Genomic DNA, 24265 nt, shown 5'->3' on the forward strand with positions numbered 1-24265 from the left:
TACTCTGGCCATGAATGAAGAGTGATACAGTCTAAAAAGTTACCTTCATAATTTCTCGATAGGGGTGGTCTAGGATTGCAAGATGACACTCATCAAACACCAAAAGGTTAATGTCTGACAGCGATAAGTAACCATTCTTCAGAACACTCAAGGCGACATAGCAAGTCATAATAAGAACCTAAAATAAAACGGACAGCAGTATAGAAATGTGCCATTCATCTGCCCGGATATACTTATACGGAATCGGATCATGAAGCCAATGTATTGTAGGTGAGAATTTAGAAATTCATTAGTCAAAATCAAAACAAAAATCCTAAAAGGAAAGAGTTTCATACAGTGGAACCAAGAAGCAACTTAGGAAAGCATGAGAAAAGGCCATGAGGAAAACATTTCTGATCATGGAAACCAGGTTTTATGACACATCAGGCTTTTAGGTTCCCACAGTCAAATTTCGACTGGTGAGACCTGTCAATGCAGTCAAGTCACAAAACAATTCCAACGGTCACCTGTTTTCCCACTGAACTGACAAGGTCTTCTGGAGAAAGACACACTAAGTGTTCTTTCTGCAGCCTTCCATTCTGTGGCCAGTGATGTGCTTTGTTAATGAGGACCTGCCCACTGTGCAAGACCTACTAGCAGGCTGTGGGCTGTTTAAGGCACTGCACTGTTACCCCAACACACAGAGGCCCTCACACGCCCTGGCTACTCGAAACACATGGAAGACCACCTCCATCAAAGACCTAAAGACTTCAACCAGGGACTGCTCCACTTTCAATATGGTCAAAGCAGGCCATAGACAAGTTAGGTTGTAAGGATCTTGCGTTTTTCAAGCAAGTAAATCCCACTGACAGGTGTCTTTTCTACAAGGTAAAAGCAACACAGATTAGTAATTTTTTGGTGGTCATCCTCTCAGACAGACAGATCAAGGACTTGTAGGATTTATAAAGTGAGATGTCTCTGCAAGCCTTACCTGGTGCTTAGCAAACTCTTGGTTCCATCTCTCTTTTGTCCAGGACGCGTTCACTTCTGGGTCTGAGTACTCCCCGACCTTGAGATCTGAATGAGTTCTGACGGCTGACACTTGCTGAGCAACCTGGTTTGCTGTGCACAAATATAATGCTCCACGTCAGTATGAGACACCTGATCTCAGTACCTCTCTGTGCTAATGAGTGAGACACTCACCGAAACTCTATCAGTGCATACTCTACCTGACCACCACACTTTTAAATAGCCAATTAAAAATCACAGGTTATAATCCAAAAAGCTCTTAGCGTCTCACCACCTCGCCTGCTGTCACTGCCCCAGAGAACCCTGCCCCCGCTCCCTCTCCTCGGGCTGTCCCTCCACGATGGAATGCAGCGGCCTCCAGGCCCAGCTCGCCAGCTCGCGTCGCTAGAACCAGGCCACGTCACCAAGAAAGAAGAGCGTCTCATAGAGAGTACGCAGCCACGCCGAGACCGTCTGACACAGGACGGTGACACGGTTCTCTCAGGACGCCATCAGTGAGCTCACAGTTCCCCTTTCTGATTTGACATGTAATCCCAGACATGCAACAATTATAACTTACTCTCCACAGGTGTTACAACAAAAGACTTAAATCTAGAAGTTTCCCATCTCCTAACCAAGCATCTTATGACATACTCTGGGATGTTCAAGTGTCAAAAACAAAAATAACGGTGACAGATGAGAGCATGATCCAAGAGTGAGCACTCACCAGAAATACAGTGTGAGGACATTTCAGTGTCAAGTAAGACAAAACAGAATTCCTGCTGGCACGGCCTCCGCAAGCACCTCTGCAAGCTCTCTTCACTTCCAAAATTCAGCTCAGCACCCAGAGATACTAAACATAGCGCTCACACACGAACCCTCGTCCAACTTGATAAGATGGGCTGTTCTTACCAGAGTTGACCAAGAACACCGTCCTCTTTCCATCTCTGTGGAAGTCCCCCCTGATCTGATAGGACAACTCTTTAGTGAGTAGCACTGCAATGAACGTCTTCCCTGAGCCAGTGTTTAAACACACGATGGTGTTACGATCCAGAGCTGCTTCGAGCAGTTCAACCTGGAAATGCAGCGGAAAGAAAGATTACACACTTCTCACCTGTGGACAAAATTTAGAAAACTGGATTTCGTTTTTAAATCGGGGAATTTCACTGTTTCTTAAAATTTTCCTCCAATAAATCTGCCAAACACAAGATCAAAAAACACCACACTGTCCACATCTTTCTATAAGAATAAGAGGAAAAAACACCAATTACATACAGCTATGCTGTAAATGCACATTGAGGTGGCATTTAAATGTCTGTGTGAGAGTTATTTTGCAAAGACTTCTCCAGAATACCATGAACGACTACAGTCACAGTAACCAAGGTTCTGCCAGCTCATGGTTGAGCATTTTTGAGCCAATCTCAATTCCTACCCAGCTCTTTAGGACAAGCACACTCACATGGATATTAAGGAATATCAAGGTTTTCAGAGGAAGGAAAAAAAATATGGGACTTCACAACTAGGACTCTCAAATCAACTACCCGGCAGATGTTAGAAGAGAAAAGGACTATCAAGAACAAAGTCTTGCTGATTGAGAAAATTAATCAGAAGGAGGAGGCTGGACAGGGTAAATGAGTTTTATAAGTTATGTCAACTATATGCTAATTTATTCCATTTTAGTGAAAAATGCTCCAGTATTAGTGTTCTCATTAGTACCTGATATTTTCTTGGCGTATAAATGTTATCATGAATTGCTTCTTGTTGCCATGGTAGTCCAAAGAAAGGACCCATTGGTGAGGAAGCAGGGGTCATGAGCTGCAGGCCTGCCATGCTGAGGGGTTGCAAAGCAGGGCTTTTCATTCATCCAGTGTTTCTTTCATTGCATTTTTGTTCTAGCACAGCTGACTACAAAAAGGAAAAAGAATACCATTACACAACCATGCAGGGGTAAAACAAAAGAAAGCAGGAAACCAGAGGAACCTCAGAGCATCATGCCCGGGGCCTTTCCAGACTCTTCCTACAGTCCTTTTAGCTTTGCCTGGGTCTAGGAGGATCAGGGTCAAAGCCAAGCCTTCTTTACCTGATGCGGCAGCTCCACACCTAGGAACACAAGTGTACAGAAATTAAGTACAGCAGTATTTGTTGCTATACTGCCACTTAAAAACAAGAAATAACTACACATCTGTTCATTAAAAAGCAAGCTAAACACTGTGTAGTTTAGCTATACAACGGAATACTTTGAATCCATTAAGAATAGAATACCTATACATGTACTCACATAGAACAGTGCCCGTAATATACCTTTAAAAGGAAATACGCACAGTATGGGACCCTGTTAATATATGTGTGCACAGGCTGCATATCCCTGACAGTCAGTGTGAAACGACTGGGACCAGAAGTGCTCCAGGTTTTGGAGTGTTGAGGATTTGGGGATATTTGCTTAGACTTTATCAGTTCACTGCCTCTAACTCAAAAATCAGAAATTCAAAATGTTCCCAAGTCTACAATGCGTTGAGATGCTCAAAAAGCTCTGGATTCTGGAACATTTCAGATGTTCAACCTGAATTCTGGATTTTCCGATTAATGATGCTCCATCTCTATATAAAATATATAAGTATATACATAAGTCTATCTCAAATGATCTTTGCGAATTCCGACGTTCTTATTGATACTTAATGACACAGTGTGTGGGAGGTATTTAGCACTGTGCTTGTACCCTAAGAAAAATTCAAATGCCAGCCAAAATTATCTCATTTCAGTAAAAGATCATGAACAATTACCAAAAAAAAGATAAAATAGCAGGAACACAGCTGTTTTTCTCAGTTGACAACTGATCACAATTGTATAGGTCACCAACTATTTCAACATGTATCTAGATAAAACAAAGCACAGAGTTCCATAACAGTTTTTTCATGGCTTCCTAGCACTCTCCTGTACTTCAATAAAGGTTTTCCCACAGATAAGTTCAACCACGTAAAATAAGTCTTGCTCCAGTTCCTAGCCTGCAGAGGGTCAGTGAATCCAAGCCCACCGTTGGCAGAGGTGCTCGTCCCTCGTACCATTTAAGTGTCCACTCCATCCCCTCTGAACTGCAGACTCAGCTCATCTCCTAACGTGCGCGGAACCACGGCCGTCTCTACCCAGCAGGAAGTCTCCAGTGTGGTCTGCTTTGTGCACAGTTTGGACAAAACCCAATTCTGGCTGCAGAGAGGACTTGAGCCAACAGGAGCCCCACCTGTAGTGCTACCTCCAATGCACGGTGCAGGCCACACTGCTGCAGGGGCCGGGGGCCTCAGCACAGAGGCATGGAGCAGAGCACACGGCCTTCTCACCCACCTTCTTGGAGGAAGGCCGCCAGCAAGGCGCAACAGCAGAAACCATCAAGCCACGGTTCTCCCTGGATCAAAGAGAGCCATGCTCCTCCTGAGAAATTACCTGTTCGCTCTGTTCGGGATCAAGGCCCCAACGGCCATTCCCTTCCCTTCCCCACCCCAACATCATCCTTCCTGGCTACTCAGGACTTCAGAATTTTCTCAACAGAGTTGCCGCAAAGCCCACGTGGAGATGTATTTCACTTAGCTTCCTCTACGAGGGCCTCCCGCTAAGATCTGCAGGCACTGGCACTGGCTACCATTCTCACGGTGCCACCATACTTCCACACGACGGCAAGCTGCTTGCTACGCAGGACTATTCACCCTCAGCCCTAGCCCTCACGTTTCACCACCTGCTGGGAGGCATCGGGGAATAAGCCTAACCCTGGTGGTGGGCAGAAGGAGCAAGCAGGCAGTGATGTACAAACCTGCTCCCCACCTCCAGAAGCCAGACACACCAGGCACCAGCAGCACCGTGCTCCCCATCTGTCATCTCCTTTCGTGTGGATAATCAAAGTAATAACTAGCAGCTCCAGAAAAGTCTAAAAATGAGAGCAACACTTTTTCTGAAAGGGGAGGAGGGGACTACATTCTTTCAAAATGTCAATATCATAAAACACAGAGAAAAACTGAAATTTCCAGATTAAAGAAGGCTACAAAGAAACCCAACAACTAAATGCAATTCCTGATCTCAGGCGTGACTCTGTAAGAGACGAGAACAAATGACACGCTTTTAAACTGAAACTGGCTCTGTGAAGGCACACAGCATGCTGCCTGCCACATACACCGTGACCTGATGGTCATGGTCAAATCATTCACATAGCCAACTCCTTACCTGTTCTCAGTGTGGTGAGAACACTTGAGATTACTCTCAGCACTAAACACAAGTGTACAATATAGTACCACCTTTAAGGCCTCATGCTGCACATTAGATCTAGAACTTACTCATCTACAAACAGCAGGGGCGGAGCCCCTGACCAACAGCTCCCCCTCCCCTCCCCCTGCCCCCAGTAACCACCACGCCACCCTCTGCCTGTATGAATCTGCTTACTCAGGCTATGTGTTTTGTTTGTTTGTTTGTTTTTTGACAGGCAGAGTGGATAGTGAGAGAGAGAGACAGAGAGAAAGGTCTTCCTTTGCCGTTGGTTCACCCTCCAATGGCCACCACGACTGGCACACTGCGGCCAGTGCACCACGCTGATCCGAAGGCAGGAGCCAGGTGCTTCTCCTGGTCTCCCATGGGGTGCAGGGCCCAAGCACTTGGGCCATCCTCCACTGCACTCCTGGGCCACAGCAGAGAGCTGGCCTGGAAGAGGGGCAACCGGGACAGAATCCGGCGCCCTGACCAGGACTAGAACCCAGTGTGCCGGCGCTGCTAGGTAGAGTATTAGCCTAGTGAGCCGCGGCGCCGGCCCGCAGGCTATGTTTTAAATTGCTGATTAAACTCCCTGCTTAACCACTGCACTGTGGTAAGAAAAGGATCTTTCTTCCTGGGCGTTATACAGTGAGTCCTAGGGAGAAAAGGCCATGGTGGAAGAAGCTCATCTGCAGAGTGTATATGCAGGTGCACAGTGTGTATAACCAACACAGCAAGCGGGCAAGACGGTGACGTACACAGTCTGTCCTGTTTGTACTCTTGCAGCAAAAATCTTCCTGCTCAACCACAGACGACTGTTTCCCTCCTTTATGTTCTCAGGGGGGCACGATGCCGGCTGACTCTGCTGTCTCTAATGTCCACACTGCACTCGTCCAAGCTTGCTGGGTCTCAGTCCAGAGCAGCTCACTGAAGCCACTAAGGCTCCAGTTTCTGAGCTTACTGTCTGCCATCTGCCAGTCACCCAGAGTAGCCCGTGGGCACACAACCCCCATTAGCAAAGGGAACTGGTTCATGCTAACCCAACAGCAAAGTTTAGCACTTTGATTGATGGCTGAGAGAAGAAACTCTGCTTCCCTCTGAACATAGCTAAGGAAATTATCAAGCCGACCTGCTGCTGAAATGACCCTACACCCACCCAAAGGCCTGGCCTTAGGATAAAAGCAGCGCTGCAGACAGCAGAAGTAAGGAAGTGGGCCCTACCTAAAACCCAGACTCACACTAGACTCTCTAACGACATGAGCCAATAAGTAAACCCCTACTGTCCAAGCCAGCTTGAGCTGAACTGTCTGACTGCTGAACAAAGGCAAACAAATGATCCTCTAAACCACCATGCCTTGCTTCTGGTAAAGGCCTAGGTACTTCTCACCACTTCGGCCTCCCGCATCCCACAGGGGAGTGCCCGAGTTGGGTCCCGGCTCCCCTCCCAGTACCCTGGGAGCAGCGGGTGATGATTCAACAGATCAAAAGATGGATCCCTGCTGTCTACACGGGAGACCCAGATGGAGTTCCTGGCTCTGGGCTTGGCCTAGCACCGGCTGGTGCAGGCATTTGAGAGTGAACCAGCAGATGGAAGCTCTGTCTCTGCCTTTCAAACAAAATGAAAAGATAAAATAAAAACGTATAAGCAAACAAAGAGGAGAAAAAGGAACCTAAACAGAACGGAGCGAACAGAAGGAAGTAAGAGAAGCGGCAGGGCCAGAGGAAGCAGAGAGGAGTCAGGATGCGCAGGGCCCAGGGAGCGCAGAGCTGTCTGCAGCCAGGAGGCCGCCAGCACCGCTCACATTCGGAGCCACCGCGGCGCGTTCCACCTAGAAGCCGCTGAGAACCGCTGCGACTCAGAAATCTCCTTATTCGTCTTGATGAGCTGTGTGTTTTTCCACTTTTTGGTGTCAGTAAATACTTTTAAAAACTGCCAAGAATCAAATACTTGTTTCAGAAACAATCAAACTGGGGAACATCTGGACAGTTTTCCCTCCTTAGTAAACCAAGGAGGGAAGAAATTCTGTTTGAAAACAAGAGGAAGACCACAAAGGAAGACGGCAGGCCAGGGAAGCCAGGCCAAGACCCCCAGAGGAGAACAAACCTCAGCTGGAATGCAGCCCCACCCCCACTGTTCCTCATGCACAGCCTCACCTCAAGACAGGAGCTCACCCCGCGCGACGACCCTGCACCCCCAAACCCACAGGTGAAGGGCTCCGCAGGGGAGCGGTAAGTTCACTCGCCTTCCACGCTGCTTCCTGGCATCCCGTCACAGCTCATTTTTTTTTCCCTCAGAAATCAAAGTTCTCCTAAATTTCCCCATCTCACGCACAACTTGGGCAAAGTTTGAAAAAAGGTTAGGTGGAGCTTTCCAAGGATCAACTTGGGAATAAATGTGAACAACAAGCAACAGTGAAACGGAAGGTACTCACTCGTCAGCATCCAGGCTCCAACTAAGCGAAGGCAGACCAACCGCACCATAAAAAGAATTCTCAGAGTGGACTAAGCAGAAGTGAGACGTGCAACCACCAAACATGAGGGCTCTTAGCTTTCACGAAGAACAATGTGCAAGAAAATAAAGCAAACTATCAGGGAATCTGCAGAAAAGAAACTGGATCTATTAAAATAGGAAACCAATCAAAGCCCACCCTCTGTGACATCTGGCCCCAGACGATGCCCTGCCCATCACTGCCTACCCTCTGCCACCCCACCCTCCCGCTCAGTTCACTCGCCCACTTAGAGCAGTGTCCCGTCTCTGCCTCACACCATTCCCCATCGACCTCCACGAAGATGAAGGCCCTAACCGACCATCTAAGTACTGAACCCTGCATTTTAATCTTACTGCTACACACTCAACTCAACTGCTCCAAATAATTATACTATACAGGCTTTGGGAATCCTGTCTAATCCATAGGCTAAAGTGTACTTCTGTCATGTTAAAAGAATTCTTACTCAGATCATTTATTTTAAATCTCTATTATCACTTAAATATGTTCAATTAGACTAGGATTTCCTTGAGCAACTGTTTGTCTTTTTTTTTAAGATTTTATTTATTTATTTGAGAGGTAGAATTACAGACAGAGGGAGAGACAGAGAGAGGTCTTTCATCTACTGGTTCACTCCCCAAACGGCCACAAAGGCTGCAGCTATGCAGATCCTGCGCCAGGAGCTCCCTCCCAGTCCCCGACACAGAGTCCCAAGCACATTCCATCCTCCACTGCCTTCCCAGGCCATAGCAGAGAGCTGGATCAGGAGAGGAGCAGCCGGAACTTAAACCAGCACCCATAGGGGATGCCGGCGTTGCAGACGGAAGCTTAGCCCACTACACCACAGCACCAGTCTGCAATTGTTAGTCTTACTCTTGCTTTATCACTCACTACACAGAGCCATGCCCAGGACACAGTAAACAACGCAAGTCTGTGGCATGAAAACAGTGTCCACCTGAGTGACATAAAGACCTTCCAACAGCTTCTATGTGCTTTCACAATTTACATGTTACATACACTCACACAACAGACCCCCCACACACACAGCCTACTCTCCCTGGACACACACTCCGCAGGAACAAGATGTGCGCCTTGTTCATGGTGCCTCTTAAACTTCCTACTCTAATGTTTCACATGTATGTCAGTAAACTTCTGATAAATATTTATGAGTCAGAGATTCATGGATGTTCACACGACAGTGGAACAACAGCACCATGGATAGTTGCAGATAATTTCCATTTGGTTTGGAAATGCACATCTAGCCCCTCCTACCAGCTCTGAAGGGCGGGTGCAGAGACAGGACTTACAAGGAAGTGGAGGACAGCAATTTAATCCTCCCAGTTACATTTCCCATAAGGTCATAATATTTAAGTTAATTTTCATTCATCTAATACACAGAGGCTGGCACTGATAATGTACTTTCTACTTAGGGAAATCGAATCCAAGATTCAAAAACTCAATGGGCAATCTAATAGCGTGCAAACAGAAATCCCTATAATTTTGCCAGTTTTTACTTTCTTCAGGATGTTTAAACTTGGCCATAACAAAAACCTCTGAATCTTTACTGGTAAGTAAACATTCTACAGTTTCATGGAGGAACAATCATTAACGGCTTTGGCACCGCCAAAAAATAACCCGATGTGATATGTATTTTACAACTACATATTTTAAACTTCTGTTCAAACAATTTATATTTGTGACACTGGAGAGGCTGTTTCATAACTTGTATCTATTACTAACTTAGAAATATCTAAGTAAAATACAAGCTCTCTTCCTCTCTCCACACAGTTTCGATCAATCACAGATTTCCCATTTCAATGTCTGAGGCCTCCGGGTTGCTCCTGTCTGAACTGCACTCTGACACTGTGAGAGCAGTTTATTGGAAAATCACAGCATGCGCAAGCTTCTGCTCTAAAAATAAATTCAAAAACAGCCACGTTTAAGATTCCTGTAAACTGAACATACACACACGTACAGAGAGACCTGTGACACGACAAGTGAATCAAAGGCCATTATTTGATTACATGAAACCTTAAACAAAGGACATTTGAGTTATTTTAGGGTACCAAGTCTTCTCCTAAAACAAAGAACAAGAGAAGGAGCTGCAACAGCAGCATGCCTAACTCCCAGAGATCTGGGGGCAACAAAACACTAGAGAGAAATTCAAGAAAAGATTTCAAAATGAATACAAGGAATTCAAACGAAGAAAATAAAATCCAAAGACAGCACTTTAGAGATTACAGAAAAATTAGAAATAATTATGTGTCCCTTCCTAGACCTGCATATTTGAGAAATAAAGGTGGTCACCAGAAGAGGCAGGTGGCTGAGACAGCAACACCCCCTGGCAGCCAGTCTTTCCCACGCGGATGAAACCGATGAGCACCTCCACTTTCCCAGAACACAGTTAAAAGCACAAGTTCAAAGAGCAGTAAAACCTACACCATCGACTCTCCTAGGGTGTGTTTACGAATAAAAGACTTCAAGAACACATTCAACAATGTTGAAAAGAAACTGGAATTTGGGTGGCTCTCCTACAAGAGACTGTCAGTCAAAGCTAAGACAGCACCGGCTGTTGCTACAGGAAAGCTGTAACCAGCACACGTGGATTCCGGCGGGCCTGCCACCACGCTGCGTGGATGCCCGGGGCTCACCCAAGGCCCCCACTCTCGCCAGCTGGGAGGAACCCAGGGGCTGTGGTCTCTGCACTTACTCTCGGGCTTTAGGACACTCCCAGAGAGGACACACTTCCTCATTTCATACAAATAAATGTGTTTTCCTAAGATGTAAACAAAGCAGAATGAGGCAACCTTAACACTACTTTAGAATATACATATTTACCATAAATGCTGATTCTAAGTCCTTTCAGCTTCCAAGTCTGTGTTAATTCATACCCTAGGTAACCTCAAAGCAACCAGAGAGAGTATTTCAGAAGAGACAACTCATTTGCTAACACCAACAATAAAAAATACGCTACTTGATAAAATTTTCATATGCAACTTAGAAGAGTAAGATCCCTCATAAAATGATCTGGGTGTCCATTAGGAGACAAGATGACCGTACACACCTGAAAGACCTGCCCTGTAAAAAATTACTATTATCTAACACAACTGGAGGGAGGGAGGGAGGTGGGGGGAGGGAGGGAGGGAGGGAAAGAAACAGACTTGCTAGTGCAACCCAATTAGACACAGGGAACAGTTCTCCACGTGAAACTGCCTCTCCCCCAGGGAATCCGCCTTGGAGACTACTGCGCCGACAGACACCACGGTACACGAGGACATTCCCAGCAGCACGCCTCCCATCTCCCAGCCAGGCAGCTTCTGTTTCCAAGGCCATCTCAGACTTCTCTGGCTTTTTAATTCCATTCAGTACCACGACCAGTGGTCAGATGCAAAGCCCACACGCTACAGGGCCTCGGTGTGACCCACGCTAGGTGGGTTCTCTGTCAACTCACCTCTTCTCTAGTAACACCACAACCAAGATCATGAGCTGCAACCCTTTAAAATTCAGTGTGACTCAGCTGTTACAAAATCATCGCTTAATTACCCGAATTATTTACCTAGACAATTCTATACAGATATTAGAATGACACCACGCCAAGTGCAACGGCAATTTATTTTATATTACACACAAAACCAATAAGTCACTTTCTAACTTTAAGTGATGACCATGACTTAAATTACAAGCTTACAAAATCCAGCTCATAGGTCCCTTTAAAATAACTGAAATATGGGGCTGGCATTCGGCATAGCAGTTAAGATGCCACTTGGAATGCCAGTACCCCATATCGGAATATCTGGTTTGAGTCCTGGTTCCACTTCCATTCCAGCTTCTGGCTAATGCTCACCCAGGGGCAGCAGATGACGGCCCAAGTACTTGGGTCCCTGCGGCCCACATGGAGGACCTGGATTGAGTTAAAATAAAAATAACTTTAAAAAATATTTATAAGGGGAGCCAGTGCTGTGGTGCAATAGGTTAAGCCTCTGCCTGCAGTGCCAGCAGCCCATATGGGCACTGGTTCTAGTCCCAGCTGCTCCTCTTCTGATCCAGCTCTCTGCTATGGCCTAGGAAAGCAGCAGAAGATGGCCCAGGAGCTTGGGACCCTGTATCCATGTGGGAGACCTGGAGGAAGCTCCTGGCTCCTGGCTTCAGACCTACACAGTTCTGGCTGTTGCAGCCATTTGGGGAGTGAAACAACAGATGAAAGACCTTTCTCTGTCTCTCCTTCTCATGGTAACTCTATCTCTCAAATCAACAAAATCTTTAAAAATAATATTTAAAAAGCAAAACATAAAGTAACTTTGAAATAGATGTGTGGCCGGCGCCGCGGCTCACTAGGCTAATCCTCCGCCTTGCGGCGCCGGCACACTGGGTTCTAGTCCCGGTCGGGGTGCCGGATTCTGTCCCGGTTGCCCCTCTTCCAGGCCAGCTGTCTGCTATGGCCAGGGAGTGCAGTGGAGGATGGCCCAAGTGCTTGGGCCCTGCACCCCATGGGAGACCAGGAGAAGCACCTGGCTCCTGGCTTTGGATCAGCGCGGTGCGCCAGCCGCAGCACGCCAGCCGCGGCGGCCATTGGAGGGTGAACCAACGGCAAAAAGGAAGACCTTTCTCTCTGTCTCTCTCACTGTCCACTCTGCTGTCAAAAAAAAAAAAAAAAGAAAAAAAGAAAAGAAAAGAAAAGAAAAAGATGTGCTACAAGCACTCAGGCCTGCGGACAAGCTTAACCCGCAGGAGTAGCTAAATGCATTAGAGAGGCTGCACCCCTGCAAAGCCTGGCGAGAGGCAGCCAACCCTGCCAGTCTGAAGCCTAAAGGCATCTAGAATGCCCCAGGGAGATTTCAACATTGGCAAAAGAAAACTTCCAACTCACCCATTTTATTTTGTGCCACAGAGTCTATTAGTTTTACTAATAGTATGTCCAGATTTCATCACTACTCTCATGAAGCCCAAAATGCTCAACTTCCAAAAGTCGCATGTAAACAAAAGGGGAAAACAGACATGACAGGAACACTGAACATTAAAACACCATCAGAAGAACTTTTATAAGCCCCAGCGGCTGGGGTGGGAGCTAACAAATGGAAAAGTTTGCTCTTTCTCTCTCTCTCTCTCTCTCCCTCTCTCTATAACTCTGCCTTTCAGATAAATAAATGAATGTTTATTCAACCCACTTAAGAGATGGGCCAAGGACCTAAATAGACATTTTTCAAAAGAGGAAATCCAAACGGCCAACAGACACATGAAAAACTGTTCAGGGAACTAGCCATCAGGGAAATGCAAATCAAAACCACAATGAGATTTCACCTCACCCTGGTTAGATTGGCTTACATACAGAAATCAACAAACAACAGATACTGGCAAGGATGTGGGGAAAAAGGGACACTAACCCACTGTTGGTGGGAATGCAAACTGGTAAAGCCACTATGGAAGACAGTGTGCCAATTCCTCAGAAACCTGAATATAGCCCTACCACATGACCCAGCCATCCCACTCCTTGGAATTTACCCAAAGGAAATTAAATTGGTAAATAAAAGAGATGTCTGCACCTCAATGTTTACTGCAGCTCAATTCACAATAGCTAGGACATGGAATCAACCTAAATGCCCATCAACAGAGACTGGATAAAGAAATTATGGGATATGTACTCTATAGAATACTACACAGCAGTAACAAAAAAAGACAGAAAGACAGAAAGACAGAAAGAGAGAGAGAGAGAGAGAGAGAGAGAGAGAGAGAGAGAAAGAAAGAAAGAAAGAAAGAAAGAAAGAAAGAAAGAAAGAAAGAAAGAGAAAGAAAGAAAGAAATCCAGTCATTTGCAACAAAATGGAGGAATCTGGAAAACATCATGCTGAGTGAAATCAGCCAGTCCCAAAGGGACAAATATCATATGTTCTCTGATCTGTGACGACTAACCGAGCACCTAAAAGGAAACCTGTAGAAGTGAAACGGACACTATGAGAAGCAATGACTTGATCAGCCCTTGTCCTGTCGAGGAACAACTTACTATTTTATTCCTTTTAGTATTTTTTTGTTCTACTTAATACCATTGGTTGAACTCTTTAATTAACACACAATTATTCTTAGATGCTTAAATTTAACTGAAAATTGATCCCCGTTAAATACAAGAGTGGGAATAAGAGAGGGAGGAGATGTACAGTTTGGCACACACTCACTTGGACTTACCCCTAATGGTAGAGCTAGAAATGTGCCAGGGGATTCCAAATCAATCTGATTAAGGTGGCATGTACCAATGCCATCTCACTAGTCAAAGGGATCAGTTTCAGTTCATAATTGATCATAATGATAGGATTAAGTGTCTAAGGGATCACATAAACAAGACTAGTATCTGCTAATAATAACTGATAAGAATTAAAAGGGAGAGAACGATCCAACATGGGAAGCAGGATACACAGCAGACTCATAGAATGGCAAATGCCCTAAACAGCACTCTGGCCTCAGAATCACCCCTTAAGGCATTCGGATCTGACTGAAGAGCCCATGAGAGTATTTCAGGCATGGAAAGCCATGACACTGTGAATAAAAAAAAAAAAAAATCATCTAAATGGAAGATCTCTGTGAGTGAGATCCCAGCAGAAAGAATGGGCCATCAAAGAAGGAGGTACCTTTCTCTGAAGGGAGGAGAGAACTTCCACTTTGATTATGACTTTGTCTAAATAAGGTCAGAGTTTGTGAGCTCAAGAGGCTTCCATAGCCTTGGCAGCTCATGACAAGAGCCTCGGGTGATTACTGACGTCATAAATAAGAGTGTCAATTGTTAAATCAACAACAGGAGTCACTGTGCACTTACTCCTCATGTAGGATTTCTGTCCTTAAAGTGTTGTACTATGGAATTAACGCTAAAACTAGTACTCAAACAGTACTTTATACTTTGTGTATCTGTGTGGGTGCAAACTGTTGAAATCTTTACTTAGTATATACTAAGTTGATCTTCTGTATATAAAGAGAATTGAAAATGAATCTTGATGAAGAATGGGATGGGAGAGGGAGCAGGAGAAGGGATGGTTGTGGGTGGGAGAGAAGTTATGGGGGAAAAAGCCACTATAATCCAAAAGTTGTACTTTTGAAATTTATATTTATTAAATAAAAGTTTTAAAAATGTTTATTTAAAAAATGGTGGTTTGGGGGCTGGTGCTGTAGCACAGTGGGTTAAGCTGCCACCTGCAACACAGGCACCCATGTAGGGTGCCTGTTTGAGTACCTGTTAATGCGCCTGGTAAAGCAGTGGAAGATGAACCAAGTGCTTACACCCACGTGGAGACCCAGATGAAGCTCCTGGCTCCTGGCTTCAGCCTGGCATTGCCCCAGCAATTGGGGCCACTTAGATGGAAGATCACTCTCTCTCCCTCTAATTCTGCTTTCCAAATAACAATAAATAAATCTTTTTAAAAATGGAGGTTTTAGAAACCACACCGCTGCCTCTACCTACAACCTAGTTTACAACTTTTTAACTCTTAGAACTGTAAGGCGTCTTTTAAAGAAAACCTAGAATATTTTACTACTTCTTCATCACAGAAAATACATTCTCATATACAGCAAAGCTGTGCAAAATTTCACACGCCATTTTTTGCCAGATTAGCCTGAGACACTTCCTCCTCCTGAAGGGGACAGGGACATATGTCATCCTGGCACACAGATGACTTTCAGCTGCAGGCAATTAAGAATGAACAGATCCAGGAGCAGCTCTCTGCCGGCCCCACCAGAACCAGGAAGAGGAGGACACCGCCCCCCCAACACCACCACACAGAGGAAGGTGGTGACAAAATGCACCTGCAAAAAACAGCCCTTACCAGATAGCCCTCACCTACTGTGGGCTCACTCCGCACATTTCCTAGCCACTGTCACACACTTTCTCAGCCCTTAGAAGCCCCGGCCTTGCTCTGTCACCCCACAACCTATCACTTTGTGTTGATACAGAAGCCTGAGTGCTTCTTTGGAATTCCACTTTTCTTTGAACCCTCAGTGCACGTGAAAGCACTGACGCCAACACTACTTGTAAACCTTTTCTCGCGTTAGGTCTGACTTCTCTGTTTCATTTGCAGACCACAGAAAAAGAATCTGAGAGAGTTAGGAAAAGTTTTTTCTTCTCTTACATTCCAAACTACCTAGTCATTATGAATTTACACTAAGATGGAAATCAAACAAATTAAATCACAAAATACAGCACATAATGTAAGCTTTCAATCCTCTAGCTCTCTTTCAAGGCAAAACAAACAAAACCTACGTGTTACTTATGGCCACATGGACATCACTGAAAACATTACTTCACAGAACTGCTTCTTAGGCAATGAACTGTTATGTATATAGACAAGAAATAATAAAATGGATACATTCTGAAAATGTAAAATATAAAGGTAGGAAGTGTCTAAAATATCTACTGTACATTTATTATGCACTTAGAATCAAGTATTAACATGTATAAAAATGAAAGACGAAGGTCAGGGTCAAGCCAAAGATTGAGTAACTAAAAAGAAAAAAAGATAATAATTTCAAGAATTTAAATACTGGTGTCCGGCCAAGCAGGCTAATTAACCACTCCCCTTTGGAAGTGGATTAAAGGCCTGGGGCACGGTGGCCCTTTTTCCTTTAGCACTGCACCCGCTTGCTGCCCCCGTGCCTTCGGGCCCCTGCCCCACGCTTTCTGGCCTGCATGCTCCTCCACGTGGCCGGCTCCTGGTACTCTGGCGTGAATCCAGGTTTCCCTCTCTTTTATGCATTTCTCCCACTGAATAAAAAACTTAAAATTAATTAATTAATTACTTTTTAAAAATACTGGTATCTTCAGATAGTTAAACACACAACAGAAATATTTACATTTTATTTTAATGGTCATCCCTGTCTAGTTAATTAAAAATCTTTGCACATGAAGTAAGCCTACAGCACTACTACAAAACAGCTCCACACAGAAATGCTCCCTGCACCATTATCATTTATGATAGCAAAGACATGCACCCTCCCCTGCAAATCTACAGCCTGACAACGAATAAGGGAATGGTTTGGTAAGCCATGGTGCGCTCTATAGAACGCAATTCAAATCAGCCAGTGAAAGTGATGATGGAAATTATAATGAATAAAATGCTTTATGTTATGGTATTTAAAAAAAAGCAGAACATTTTTCCTTACAGTAAGATCATGATTGTGTCTTTCGTCAAAAACTAGAGAAAGGAAAAGAAGAGAGGAGGTTGGGAGGAAGGGAGGAGAGAGGAAGGAAGAACAATTGACCCAACAACTGACGACAGGGTTACAAGCTTTCTTTTTCCTTCAAACTTCTCCCGTTTTACAATGTCCTTCAATGGTACATGTATTACTTTTAAAACTGGAAGCAAACTTCCAGACTGAGGATGATTTATGTGAAGATGCTAGTGCAGAGGTGTACAATTCTGTCTTAGGTAATAAAAAAATAAAAAAGCAAGAAATTCCTCTGCCCTTAAGCCTCTAACATGCTGAAACAGCCCAGAATCTATGATGAACAGCAAATTTACTCCCATTCTTTCCAGGTACTACTGTATGAACCAAGCAAAATTCTAGGTCTCTCTAAATCTGTAACATAGATATACTATGTTTAGACTTCAACATAATCATGCCTAAAATTAGTTTTGTCCACAATTAAAGCTGAACACAGATCAAATACCATTTTAGCAAACTTCACCCATCAAGAGCTCCATAGAAAAGGTGTCTCCAGGCTGCCAGCTAAGGCTTACTCACTTGGAGTACTTCTCAGAAAGACGGCACTCACAAACAGAACTGATACCTTCCCTCCCCTTCAGGTTACCTACAACAGTTACCCTGCAGTTCTGTTTCCATAGATGTGACAACCTAATGCACCACTAACTTTCAAGGTGAGTTCTAAGGTTAATTTTTTATTCAAATTTCAAATTTTTTTTTTTTTTTTGAGAGGCAGAGCTACAGAGAGAGACAAAAAGGTCTTCCATCTACTATCTACTAGTCTACTCCCCAAATGGTCCCAATGGCCAGAGTAGGGCCAATCTGACACAGAGCCTCCCCCTGTGTCTCCCACGCAGGTGCAGGGGCCCAAGCATGTGCCATCCTCTATTGCTTTCCCAGGCCATAGCAGAGAGCTGGATCAGGAGAGGAGCAGTGGGGACTTGAACTGGCACCTATATGGGATGCTGGTGCCTTTACCCACTATGGCACAGCGCTGGCCCCAATTTTCTCACTTTCTTCTTTTTTTCATCTATTTGAAGTGGAGGGAGAGACAGACAGACAAAAAGCAAGCATCTCCATCTACTGGTTCACTCCCCAAATGCCTACAACAGCCAGGCCAAGAGCTCTCAGAACTCCACCCAGGTCTCCCACATGGGTGGCAGGGATCCAAGCACTTGATTGTCATCCACTGCCTCCCACGGTGCACAGTACCAGGAAGCTCGACTGGGAGCCGAGCAGCAAGACTTGAATCAGCGCTCCAGTACGGAATGTGGTCATCCCAGGTGGCAGCTCAACCATTATACCACAATGCCTGCCCTGTACTGCACTCTTAGAACTTATTTCATTCATGACTATCCAAGATATTGAATTTAAGAAAAGTACATATCTCCCTACTCTTGGACAGAAGTACAAACTCAACTCATGTGTGAAAACAGAAAAATCCCTGGAATCCTCCTAATGTTGAGCAACAGAACAGCCAGAGGTTTACAGACTTTGTCCTGCAGTCTCTGAAAAAAAAGTTTATACACACACACACACACGTATGTGCATTCCTCCAGAGGCCTGTAATACGTCAAAGGAAACTTTTTTTTATAACATATTTCAAACAGAAAGTACTACCTGGCAATGCCTCATTTCATTTATTTTATTGAGGAAGGTCTGAAACTAAAATCCATATTATATAACCAAAAAGATTACTCTTCTTAAGATACTAATAGTAGCGTGCTCATTGTGGTGCAACAGGTTAAGTCACTGTTTGCAATGCTGGCATCCTATAATCGGAATATAGGTACAAGTCACTGCCAATGTACCTGGAAAAGCAGTGGACAATGGCCCAAGCGCTTGGGCCCCTGCCACCCACATGGGAGACCCAAGAAGCAGCTCCTAGATCCTGCCTGGCCCAGTGTCGGCTACTGCAGCCATCTGGGGAATGAACCAATGAACCAGGCATGGAAATTCTCTCTTTCCCTTCTTCTCTCCTTATTTCTTTCTTTCTCTCTTTCTCTCCCCTCCCCACTTTGCTCTTCAAATAAATACAATCTTAAAAAAAAAATTTAGAAATGTCAGCTTGCTTTAAGTCCAGTTCAATGTAGCTTCCATTCATACGCTACATTTAAATGCCAATGTAGACTGTCCTGTTATCCATTCATATAGTTCTATCAGCAAAATGCTGTACTGTCCTAAAAATACAATCATGTTTAGTCTAAGATTAATAAAGTTTGTCATATGAAACAGGAAAATATCAAGATTTTGAAATTGGGCTTTTCCTTTGTAATGTTTAGTTATAGAAAGTACATGACTCTCCATCAAAATGCAGTACCTTGGGACAGGGATTAAGGCACAGCGGGTTATGCCACAGCTTGGGATGCCCATATCCCACGTTGCGCTTCCAATCCAGTTCCCTGCCAGTGTGCCAGTTCTTGCCACCCATGTGGGCAACCCACATGGAGTTCCTGGCTCCTGGCTTGAACCTCGTCCAGCCACAGCTGTTGCAGCCATTTGGGGAGTGAATCAGAGAATGGAAGAGCCTTCTCTCTTTGTCACTCTGCCTTTCAAATATATATATATTTTTTAATGAGGATGGCAAGCATTTGACATAGTAGTTGAGACACCACCTGTGACACACATACCCTATATCAGTGCCTAAGCTCAAACTCCAACTCCACTTCAATTCCAGCTTCCTGCTAATGCAGAGCCCAGCAGGCACAGTTGATGGCTCAAGGACCTGGCTCCCTGCAACCACATGGGAGACCTGGATTGAGTTCCCAGTTCCCGGTATCAGCCTGGTCCAGCTCTGGCTGTTGTTGGCATTTAGGAAGTGAACCAATGAACAGGAATCTCCCTTTCTCTATCTCTTTCAAATAAAAGTTTTAAATTTTTTTTTTTAATAAGGGCCCTAATGCCAACAGATCAGGGCTTCACCCCCCAAAAAGTGAGGGTGCCCATCAGACCCTGTGCTCTTTGCTGCACTGTCCCTCTTTCATTGACGACCAGGGATGGAGCTATACCAGATGCACAGAAGATGAGAGCCTCCATTGTCCCGTCAAGGTCCTGCGGTCCACACAGGCAAAACCTGGCTGGAGCTAGTTCTCAGGCCTCACTTCCCAGGGTTTTCAACTTACATCTCCTGCTTAGAACTCCTCAGAACTCCATCATTTCCCTTCTTATGCTCACTACATACAAACCTTAATGCTCAATAAATGCGGTCTCTCCTTTCCGTGTCTCAAATGTAGCAGAATCTCCACTTGAAATGGAGGCGTCAGTTGCAGAAGCATTTCAAAGACCACTGACCGCAAGATGGCTTTGAGACCCAGTGCATCCACTCACTCTACTAGAAAACTTAAAAAGCCCAAGCAACACACCCTTAATCACGGCAAGTTAGTTAGACGTAAAGCCAAACTAGAACACAGGTTTCTAAATCATTTATTATGTTAACATTCCTCACTCAGTTCCATCAACCACATCTGCCTCCGTTATCCAGCATTATGCTGTTGTTCTTAAATTAACCAATACTCATCCTGTACATGTAGACATAGCCTGAACCAAATGTCTATGGGTGGGGTTTAGGACTCTGGACCACCTACAATTCTGTGTAAAATTATGAGTCTATTTATATGTGTATTCTCTGGGAATAAGAACTGTATCTTTTATCAAATCAAAAAAGTCTCCAGAAAATAAGAACCATTGGTCTACATCAAGTGCATATGAAACACATATAGAAAGCTTACCCTGTTTTTTTTTTTTTTTAAGATTTATTTTATTTATTTGAAAGAGTTACAGAGAGAGGTAGAGACAGAGAGAGAGGTCTTCCATCTGCTGGTTCACTCCCCAGATGGCTGCAATGGCCAGAGCTGAGCCGATCCGAAGCCAGGAGCCAGGAGCTTCTTCCGGGTCTCCCACATGGGTGCAGGAGCCCAAGGACTTGGGCCATCTTCCACTGCTTTCCACGCCATAGCAGAGAGCTGGATCAGAAGAGGAGCAGCCAGGACTAGAACCGGCACCTACAGAGGATGCCAGTGCTTCAGGCCAGGGCTTTAACCGCTGCGCCACAGTGCCAGCCTCTACCCTGGTTTTAAGTGTAGTTTTGAGGTTGATACATTCATTCATACACAATGGGTGAATAATGAAGAACAGTTACACAGACACAGTGCTTCTAGTACAGAGACCCACCTAAGGCAGCTGAACCAGTGTGGACAAGCTTCACAGAAAATACATCTGAAACAGCACTCTCAAAGCCCCCATATAACTCTAGATACACATTTCAATACTAGCACTTGTCCCCACCATGGCATAATCTAATCACATTATAAATACAGCAAAATGTCAAAGAAAAATAATAAAGGAAAAAACTTATAGGTAAAAAACTATAAATTTATGGGAAAATATCATCTAAGTTTTTCAAATGCCAATAACTGGGCTAAAGAGTTTAAGAAACTCTTTTTTCCCCCCGACCTCAAGAGGTAGAGGGGCCGGCACTGTGGCACAGTGGGTAGAGCCATATGGGCGCCGGTTCAAGACCCGGCTGCTTCACTTCCAATTCACAGCTCTCTGCTATGCCTGGGAAAGCAGAAGATGGCCCAAGTTATTGGGCCCCTGCACTCACATGGGAGACCTAGAAGAAGCTCCTGGCTCCTGGCTTCGCATTGCACAGCTCAGGCCATTGCGGCCATCTGGGGAGTGAACCAGTGGATGGAGGACCTCTCTAACTCTGATTTTCAAATAAATAAATAAATAAATCTTTAAAGAGAGAGAGAGAGAGAGAGAGAGAGAGATAGACACTACCATCACAATAGCTTACAGATGATAAATTGAGACCAGGGACACTCAGCCAGACACTGGAAGAACCATGATTTGAACCCTGGTCTCTCTGACACCGAACATTTGCTCAGAAACACCCCTACAATGCTGGGATAAAATGTTAACACTTGGTTTTGCAAAGGGGAAAAGGCTTAAATCACCCTAGTGGGCGCTTCCCATGAGGATGGCGGTGCAGCAGTATGTGCACAACGGACAGGCCTGGGCTCCACGTTAATCCTCACCGCCCAGGCTGCTACCCACAGATGGAAGACAAATCCTGAACTCAGAACACCCCAAGGCACTGTATCCCACAAGTCCACCATTGTCCTTCCTCCTGCGGAAGACCTGGCTCCTTATTCGGAGAACCTTGCTATCTTATTTCCAAGGGAAGCTTTTAAATTGAGATCTTTCTTTCATTATTCAAGTTCTTTAACGATGTTTTAAAATTCTGAATTGGTTGACTGACCTTATTTTCTAAGCCCCAAAAGGGTTTTCCTTTTTTTTTTTTTTTTTTTTTTTTTAATTTCTTGACAGGCAGAGTGGACAGTGAGAGAGAGAGACAGAGAGAAAGGTCTTCCTTTTGCCGTTGGTTCACCCTCCAATGGCCACCACAACTGGCGCGCTGCGACCAGCGCACCGCACTGATCCAATCGCAGGAGCCAGGTACTTATCCTGAATTTTTGTCACTTAAAACGACCACAACAATCCGGGTTAACCTGCCTTCAGCAATGAAAACTGTCTAGATGCCAACAAAGTTGCAATTTTGTAGCAATTTTCTTCCTCCGTACTTCCCTTAGTCTACAATGTTTCTATACTCATAATCCTACCCAGCTCCCTAACCACAAAAGCAGTGGGCTTGGTCCCAAAGTCTTAACAGTAACGACCTTTTTTTAAAGCCTCACACACAAACATCATTCCCCACAAAACGGTGAGCTTCTAAACACCAAAGCCATCACAGGGGGAGAGGTTTCACTGGTGCAGGTCAAGATGCTCACGCCCCACATCTGGACACCTGTGTTCACCTCCTGACAACCCAGCAGGTGACGCACAAGGGGAACCTGGACTGCATTCCCGGCTCCAGGTGGGCCTCAGCCCAGCCTCAGCCACTGCAGTCATTTGGAGAGTGAATCCGAGGGCAGGGGGTGGGGAGTGGGAGCCCTCTGTTTCTCTGCCTCTCAAATATTTTTTTATAAAAGTATAATTTATTCACTCTATAAATCAAAGCACTTCCTATATGGCCATCAACAGCCATGAAGCATGAAATCTTTAGTATTCTATAAACCTTAACAAAACCAAGACCATTTAATGTCATTACAAGCCTCAAAAATCAAATCCCGAAGGCCAGACTTAGGCCTGTCATGTGTTTTTGTTCGCATTATCACTGACTGACCTACTTGAGCAGAGAGAGCTCCCATCCACTGGTTCACTCCCTAAGAGCCCGCAGCAGCTGGGAGGAAAAGGGAGAGTCTGGAACTCCACCAGGGTCTTCGAAACTCGGGCCAGAACCGATCCTGGGAGCCGACAGCCATCACAGCTGCCTCCCAGGGTCTGCATCAGCAGGGAGCTGGAGTCAAGAGGTGGGTGCAGGTATGGAACCCTGGTGCTCCAACACTAGGACAAACACCTGCCCACGCCTGTCTTGTTTTGTGTCTAGTAAGTCTTACTGACGTCCTCGGACAATGCACTGTGTGGCATTTTCTTAGTCACAATTTTTTCTACTTAAAATGTATAGTAACTACACACATTAAGGTACCAACATTTCTTGACTTCTAAATAAATGTGTAAGTCATTTTGTGCTGAATTTTTTGAAAGATGTAGTTATTTATTTGAAAGGCAGGATAATATAGAGGGGCAGAGAGGGAAAAAGAGACAGACAGACATACGTACACACAGAGAGAGGACGAGGTCTTCCATCTGCTGGTTCAGTCTCCACATGGCTGCAACACCAAAGGCTAGGCCAGACTGAAGCCAGGAGCCAAGAATTCCATCTGGGTCTCCCACAAAGGTACAGAAGCCCAAGCACTTGGGCCATCTTTCCCAGGAGCATTAGCTGGGAGCTGGATCAGAAGTGGAACAGCCAGGTCTTGAACTGGTGCATTGCAGGTGGCAACTTTACCCACTGCGCCACTACACCAGCCCCTCAAAACTTATTTTAACAAAGGCTTTCTAACATGACTGAAAATCTCAACTCCACCAGCTATGGCTCAAAAATAATGCTCTTCTCTCTGAATTCATTCATTTATCCAGTGTACATCACCATACAAGCAGTCCCACTGTTTAGGTGAACACTCATTCCTGAAGACTGGCGGCAAATCACCGTTTGGAAACCCTGACCGCCTATACTGTCTGGAAGAGTCCACTCCGGATACTGCCGTGTGGCGGCTGACACAGCCTGAATAAGCCAAGTGACCCTGAGGGACGCCACCTGTAGTGAACAAACCAGAGCAGGTCTCACCCGCGTTACTCAAGCTTCCCCATCACACCTGAGGCTTTCCTTTGTCTGAAATGGCATGTGAGTCCTGTGTAAAACGTGAAACACTCTGCCCATGTACTGTTAATGCTATTCCATGTATAAACCCAAACGATTATTC

At 45.0% G+C, this 24265-nt stretch overlaps 1 protein-coding gene across 11 annotated transcripts in view; it reads right to left on the reverse strand.

The window, feature by feature from the left end:
- The window catches only part of DICER1 (dicer 1, ribonuclease III), a 74425-nt gene that overhangs the window by 46361 nt on the left and 3799 nt on the right, over window positions 1-24265 (reverse strand). For 5 of the 11 annotated variants that reach the window (XM_089322467.1, XM_089322464.1, XM_051839149.3 and 2 more), the window contains exons 2-5: window positions 2704-2892; window positions 1900-2062; window positions 971-1101; window positions 44-178 (exon numbers count right to left, since the gene is read on the reverse strand). In XM_089322467.1, coding sequence (XP_089178593.1) covers window positions 44-178; window positions 971-1101; window positions 1900-2062; window positions 2704-2847 — 573 coding nt within the window. In that variant the 5' untranslated portion in view covers window positions 2848-2892. Of the gene's footprint in view, window positions 1-43; window positions 179-970; window positions 1102-1899; window positions 2063-2703; window positions 2893-2967; window positions 3088-24265 lie in introns of all 11 variants that reach the window. The other 6 variants (XM_089322469.1, XM_089322470.1, XM_089322463.1 and 3 more) reach the window with 5 other exon arrangements.

This window comes from Oryctolagus cuniculus, chromosome 20 (genome assembly GCF_051225735.1).
Source record: "Oryctolagus cuniculus isolate XC-2025 breed Fujian yellow rabbit chromosome 20, ASM5122573v1, whole genome shotgun sequence".
In the NCBI taxonomy this organism is placed as follows: Eukaryota; Metazoa; Chordata; class Mammalia; order Lagomorpha; family Leporidae; genus Oryctolagus; species Oryctolagus cuniculus.